The sequence below is a fragment of the Narcine bancroftii genome, chromosome 13 (assembly GCF_036971445.1).
Source record: "Narcine bancroftii isolate sNarBan1 chromosome 13, sNarBan1.hap1, whole genome shotgun sequence".
Classification (NCBI taxonomy): Eukaryota; Metazoa; Chordata; class Chondrichthyes; order Torpediniformes; family Narcinidae; genus Narcine; species Narcine bancroftii.
Window position 1 is genome coordinate 50,286,135 of NC_091481.1, and position 7,764 is coordinate 50,293,898.

The 7,764-nt window shown below is 41.5% G+C and overlaps 1 protein-coding gene across 1 annotated transcript; it reads right to left on the reverse strand.

The window, feature by feature from the left end:
- Window positions 1-6,655: 6,655 nt before the first annotated feature.
- On the reverse strand, window positions 6,656-7,504 carry LOC138748030 (probable G-protein coupled receptor 139). Its single transcript, XM_069907731.1, has one exon. It carries the CDS (start codon window positions 7,502-7,504, stop codon window positions 6,656-6,658), a length of 849 nt encoding a protein of 282 aa, XP_069763832.1.
- Between the last annotated feature and the right edge of the window lie 260 nt (window positions 7,505-7,764).

A 7,764-nucleotide genomic window follows, 5' to 3' on the forward strand; every position in this document is an offset into this window, starting at 1 on the left:
TACCCCGTTCTTGGCCAATGATGCCATTTGCCAATATCGATTGAAAATTCGAAGAGTTAAACCAATTCATCGAAACAATTTCTGCTGCTTTCCACATTGTTCTGCGTTAGCCACGACTTTCTGCTGTTGGTGATATTATCGCGGAAGGCGTTGTGACACTATCTGCTGCTAAATAGCCCAGAGATATTTAGGATGTCACTGGCCACGGGGGTGGTACCAAAGGATTGGAGGGTGGCGCATGTGGTTCCTCTGTTTAACAAAGAGTCCAAATGCAAACCTGGGAATTATAGGCCTGTAAGTCTAACGTCTGTGGTGGGCAAGTTGATGGAAAGTGTTCTGAGGGATGCTATTTACAAATTTTTAGAGGTACAGGGATTGATAGGGAGTAATCAGCATGGTTTTGTCAGGGGTAGATCATGCTTGACAAACCTGATTGAGTTCTTCGAGGGGGTTACAAAAAATTTTGATGAAGGGAAAGCTGTGGATGTTGTCTATTTGGACTTTAGTAAAGCTTTTGACAAAGTTCCCCACAGGAGGTTAGGAAAAAAAGGTGGAGGCATTAGGTAAAAACAAGGAGGTAGTGAAATGGGTTCAGCAGTGGTTGGATGGGAGGTGTCAGAGATTAGTGGTAGAAAATTGTTTGTCCAATTGGAGGCCGGTGACTAGTGGAGTTCCTCAGGGTTCGGGCCTGGGTCCACTATTATTTGTTATATATATTAACGATCTGGATGTAGGGGTGGAGAATTGGATAAGCAAGTTTCAGATGACACAAAGATTGGTGGTGTTGTGGACAGTGAGGTAGATTACCGTAGATTAAAAGGTGATTTAGGAAGGCTGGAGGTGTGGGCTGAGAAATGGCTGATGGAATTTAATACAGATAAATGTGAGGTGCTGCATTTTGGAAAGGCAAGTTTAAATAGGTTATATACATTGAATGGTAGACAATTGAGGAGTGCAGAGCAACAAAGGGATTTAGGAGTTATGGTAAATAGTACCCTCAAGGCTGATACTCAGGTAGATGGTGTGGTGAAGAAGGCATTTGGAATGTTGGCCTTCATAAATCGAGTATTGAATTCAAGAGTAGGGAGGTTATGATGAAAGTGTACAAGGCATTAGTGAGGCCAAATTTGGAGTACTGTGTACAGTTTTGGTCACCAAATTATAGGAACGATATAAACAAAATAGAGAGAGTGCAGAGAAGGTTCACGAGAATGTTGACAGGATTTCAGGGTCTGAGTTACAGGAAAAGGTTGTGCAAACTGGAGATTTTTTCTCTGGAACGTAGAAGATTGAGAGGGGACTTGATAGTGTTTAAGATTTTAAAAGGGACAGACAGAGAAAATGTGGATAGGCTTTTTCAATTAAGAAAGGGGTAGATTCAAACTAGAGGACATGGTTTAAGATTGAAGGGGGAAAATTATATGGGGAACATGAGGGGAAATTTCTTTACGCCGAGGGTGGTGGGGATGTGGAATGAGCTTCCTGCAGACGTGGTCGAGGCGGGATCATTGGTTACATTTAAGGAAAGACTGGATCGTTACATGGATAGTAGAGGACTAGAGGGGTATGGACCAGGTGCTTGTCAGTGGGACTAGAAGGGTGGGGATTTGCTACGGCATGGACAAGTAGGGCCGAACTGGCCTGTTCTGTGCTGTAAGTGGTTATATGGTTCTGGTTATATATGGTGTCTCCTCCGTAAAAGGGACCAGTGATCAGACCCAACTGTAAAAAGCAGATCACAATATATATTACATGTGAATTGTCAAATTCTGATCAGGAACCCGATGTGTCTATTTAAAAATGACGATAGTGTTGCCCCATGGAACCGTAGGACAGACAGTAGGGTATTCACGCACCTAACGTCACCAACCCTCTTCAGCACCCCGCTTCCACTGAGAAACCATGCTGTGCATCCACACAGCCGCTACACGAACGCTACATAATGTAATGCGCCAGTATTAAGCCTTGGACTCACAACCTTGCTTCTAAACACGATATCCGAGGCCTATGTCGCTTAAATACACATATCCTCCTCCATAAGGGGATAATAAAAAAATGTCTATTTTTGTTACTCTCAGCAGGTAACCAGGCTGTTGAAGGTCTACTTCAGAGCATCATGGCAAAGGTTGCAGCAATGGTTCTTCGTTCCCCAGAGTAACACAAGGACATGGGAGGTACTTAAATGTTAATATCACAGGGAGATTAATCGATGACTCACTTCCTGGCGGATAGCAAATGATGCATGTTTCAGCAAGGATGGGGATATTCGTGAAGTGACACGAACTTTCCACAAGCCAAGCGAATTAATGGCAGATATTCTGGAAAAGTGGATACGCAAATGGGATGAATATGCCGGTGTTCACCTGGCAGATGTGAAATGCTTGGCTCTCCCGGCGCTGCTAAATTTCATGCTGCCCAATGATGTTCAAACTTGTAAAAGAGATTTCTGACTTGAAAAAGAATGCCAGTTAAATCTCCATACGTTAATATAGAGAAAGATTTTTTTTTCACCGTAAGTTAGAAAAAGAAGATAAACATTTGTTAGTTCTATCAAAGGAACAATTTTGCAAATTATATCTAAGAAGGGAATGAGGGATGAGCGTTTATTTTGAAATAGGTTTGGGCGAACACAGGATCCGCCACAGGATGAGGGCGGCTGATGTACTCAGAAAGTGCATTGTGTAGAAAATAGTTGGGCAGCTGCACCTCGTGGCCTCAGAAAACCTGAGAATTGCATCCTCCATTTCTGGCTATCTCATCCTTTAAAAACACTATTGGAGGCGTTGTAGATAGCAGAGACTGGTTTCAAAGTTTGAAGAGGGATCTCGATCAGCTGGAAACATGGACAAAAAATGGCAGATAAGTGTGCCGTTTTACATTTTGGAAGAGCAATTCGAGAAATGACAGACCAGATAAATGGGAGGATATTGAGGAGTACGTAGAATAGAGGGATCTATGAATATAGATGCACAATTCCTTCAACGTGGCGTCAACGTTGGATAAGTTTTTAAAGAATCCTTTTGCCATATTGACCTTCAGGGATCGAAGCATTGAAAGGTGATTTGATCTCATGTTGCCCAGATAAGAAACTGAGTTACATGGAAAGATTCAACAGGTTAGAACTTAATTCCCTAGAAAGGGGGGGGGGGTTTATTCACACATCGCTCTCTGTGAGTGTGAGTGTGGAAAGTGATTTAGTGAAGAAGGTGGCGTGGAGAAGAGGATGGAACGTTTTGGCATGGAGTTTGGGACCAGTGGTGATCAAGGGCATCTGTTCCTGGATCTCTGGTTCTGTTTTATTTAAACCAATATCTTGCACTAATGATTGCACATGTTGAAAATCTCATGGACCTCTCATGCGAGCTGGAAAAATTGAATGGATATTTAAAGAGGGATCTCGTCTTCATTTTAGGGGCATTGTTTTTATCTGCCAGGTTGCCATGTTACAGCAGGGTTACACTGTGGGCGCAAAACACTCAGAGTATTGTGACAATCTCTCTGCACCTGACAATTGGAAGGATGTGGAAGGATTAAATAGGGATTAGTGAAGTTTTATGGGGACTGGGGAACTTATCTGATGAAGTCAGCATTCTCGCTGGGGCGATTAAAAATGATATAGGCTATTAGATGTACATCTGAGATGTATTTTGTTGCAAAGAGAGAATTAGGTGTCAGGAATACAAGCAAAAATGGTGGGAGAGCGTCATGCAATAGTGACATTTGAAGGTCCCTTAAATGGGCACATGCGTGTATGGAAATTGGAAAAATGTATTTTATGAAAGTTGAAAGTGTCAGATTGATTGTGGAAAAGGTGTATTCATGGTTGAATAATACCATAATCAGACAAGCCATTACTGTACAGCACGATGGGAATTGTGGTCAGCACAATGTCCTCAGAGCGGCAGCGATCGAGACCACCAGGATTTGAATTCCACGCTGTCTTTAGGTAGTTTGTAAGTTGTTCAGGTGTCTGCTTAGGTTTTTCTCCAGCGGTCATGGTTTCCTCCAACTTTGAAAATTTACCAGGATTGTACGCTAATTAAGCAGCACGGGCCAAATTTCGTGTAACCGCCCTGTGTGTCTAAATTTTAAATTGAATTTAATTCAGGTGGAAATGTAGAAAAGATGCACAATCCTACTGTTTCTCCAGTCACGGTGAGACTGGAGAAAAGGACACGAGCGTACTGGTGTGCAAAATGAAGTAACTTATCACATTTTTCCAGAGCAGATTAATCTAGAACAGTCGTACACAAACTGCTCCCTTTTAAGAATATTCCACCTTAAGTAATCGCTATGCCACATGTGCGCTCTGATTAGTTAGTGATTGCTTAATGCGGTATGTGAGTAGAGAGAAAAAGATTCAAGAATCGCTGTTTTAGTCGTCTCTAATTGGCTCTTTACGTGCACGGTTTCATAACACCAAAGGAAATGAGCCAAAGACAATTTTCGCAAGCAAATTATTTCAGTAGCAATTGGGTCTGGAGGAATGATCCCTTCCCAGTCAAATCCCACCTTAAGAAATGACTTGCCGATCACAGCACACTTAAAGCATAGAGATTGCTTAAGGTTCATTGTGAGTTTAGGGGGCAGATTGAATACCAGTGATCTGGAACTATAGCCCGGAGACATTGCCTGACAATGAACGAAAGTAAAGGAACTGAGAAGCATCGTTGTCACACAGATTCCGGAGGCAACAAACTGACAGAGGAGAAAATAGATCGTCCAGAAATCCAAGGAGATGATTTTGGACTTCAGCAGGAATATAGGGGACCCAGTCTCTTCGTGGACTCAGTAGTAGAGCGGGTCACGAAATTCAAGTTCCTGCCTGAGAACATCACAAAGAAACTGTCCTGGAGCCTCCACGCTGATGAAATCACAAAGAAGGCTCGCAAGCTGCTAGACGTCGTGATGTGTCTGAGGATATTCGGTATGTCGGTGACGACTCTCGTAAACTTCTAAAGGTATACAATGGAGCGCATTACAGTTTGTGGCATCACTGCCTGTGAGGAGGGATCAACTTTCAGGACAGGATTAAATTCCAGGGGTTCGTTACCTTAGCCTGCGATATCACAGGCACCTGATCACTCATTTATATGTGGTGGTGTCTTACAAATCAGCCTAAAAGATCCACACCATTATAGTCATGCCCTCTGCACTCTGCTAGCATTAGGGTAAAGGTACAGGAGCCTCAATACAATGATTCACTGGCATGAGGACAGTTTTATTCCCGCTGCCATCATATTCCCGAATAATCATGAACAAAAGACACTTTTAAAACACTATTATAGTTATTATTTTTATAGAAATGTTGTAAGATGTTTCCACAAACACCGAATTTCATGACTTGTTCATGACATTAAATCTTCATTCTGATTCTGAAATTCTGCAGAAAACGAACGAAGTAAAACAACAACGCTGGAGAAACTCAGCAAGTCAACGCGTGAACTTCATATCACAACATTTAAGATGCATGTTCAGCATTTGCGGATTGTCCTTCATCAGGTCTGATCGAAATTTGGGCGTCACCCAAATAAAATGATGGGGAAAGCGTCTGGGTAAGAGCATAATCCCAAAAGAAGGGAGTAATAGGCGGATAATGGAGGGAGAAGATACCAGGACGGAGCACCCTTTTCCTCATTTGTAAGGTGTATAGGGTCCCATTTGGTGATGCGAAATAAGGTATTGGGGCAGTGGACCACTTCCCACGACTGCAAGTCAATGTGTCAAAGGGGAAGGGTGCAGTCGACAAGGAAATGCTAGTATAGAGGTGATTGCAACGTTCAAAAGACATTAATTGAGATTCGCTGAAGGAAAGGTTTGGAGGGACATGGGTCAAATGCAGGCAATTGAAACTGGTTCATCAGCGTGTTCAACGTGCGCCAAAGCATCTTTACCCTGTATTAAGAGTTGTAAGACGTTATCAGTTTGTCTAAATTGAAATCCATGTTGAATTGCAGAGTTCAACATAATCAGTGTAAAACCAAATGCGATGGTAAACGTTGAATTGAAAAGACAAATCACATTAAAGGAGAGATTCATATCTTGAAGAAGATACTGAAAGATGTTTCCATTCAGAAGGAAAGGATTGGATGTCGTGGCTGATCCGGAGTAATAGAGATTTCCTGGCAAATGTCTCAGCGGATTAATTACTAAACAGATCTAGAGAGAAAGAGAGAAAACAAAACCCACTTTCCTACAACAATATAATATAGCAATCTAACAATTATAACACAAAGACAGGCCAGTTCGGCCCTTCCAGTCCATGACCAACACCTACTCCCACTGAACTACTCCCACCGAACCGGCTCACAACCCTCCAAACTGCTCACGTCCTGAATCTAATCATTATGCATTTTCATTTTTACATTTTTGAACGGATATCAATGCCTGGAAATAAATCAGATCCGGTTTTTTTACACTAGAAAACAACACGCAATAGTTTGAGAATTTTTAAATTAAAAGAATAGTCGGCTAACAATGTGCCCATCAACAGATATAAAATATGACATTGCAAAAAGTATAATATAAACCAGGAGTTACGCGACGGGAATTGCAGGCATCTCGTAACTTTAAATATTTTTTTGATAAATGTCTTGTCAATATGATTTTGAAAACTTCAATACGGGATAACATGATTTTAATTTCATTAACAGAATTATCCGTTTATTGTGATCAGATATTTAAATCCACTCTTCAGTTGCTCCCTGAATCTCCTCTGAGTCAGCGCATAGATACACGTGTTGGTGCAGGTATTGAGCATTCGTAACATGAATCCCAATTGTTGCAGGATATAGATCGGCGTGCTGAAATATCTGTCAGTGTAGAAATAGTTTTGTTTTTGCCATTTAATCGAATGTACAAACTGGGGCATCCAGAGTAAAATGAAATTGGTAGAAATCGCGAATAACAAAATCATAGAATTTCTCCGTTTGTCCACCTCTGGGTCTTTCTGTTTCTGACCGCTGCAGCGCAGTTCCCGCCGCAATCTGTTCGCAGCGGTAATATATCTGATGGTTAATGCATTAAAGAGCGTAATTAAACCAATTGGAGATAACGGGGTAATAATAATAATAAATAATTCATAAGATGACCAAGACGTTGATGTCATATATTCAGCCGTTGGAACGCAGCGCCGTGGATCCACTGCGAAGAACAATGGTATAGACACAGCAACGCTCCCTGCAGCAGCGGTCGCTATCACCACGGTCGCCGTTCTCTCGGTGCAGTAATGCATTCGCAATTTCTCACAGCAGATGGCCATGTAGCGATCGAAAGTGAAAGCAACAGTGAACCAAACAGAACAGTGCGAGGTTACGAGCTGCAGGACAAGGATCACAGCGCACAATGGAGATTTGAACAAGAAATATGCAAATAAATAAATAAAGTTAATTTGTTGCATTATAATAGCAACGAGGACCACCATCAGATCTGCTGCTGCCATCGCCACCAAATAGCGAGTGATACATCTAGAGAGACCACAATTTCCGCGTGACAGGATCACCATTGCCGTCAGATTAACTGCAATCAATTATAAATATTGTTATTTACTTCAAAATATATTCAAACTAATCAAATGGATATTGTGGGTAGGGTAAGTACAGTTGTCCCGAATGAGACACCGCCTTGTGTGGTGATAGAAAATGTAATGGACTAATAGGAGATAAATTGGAAAATTAGAGTAGGTTACATACATACACACACTTTCAATGAGATCTTATTGAAATATTGAAGAATTCATATTCAGTAACTTTATATAAACTATGG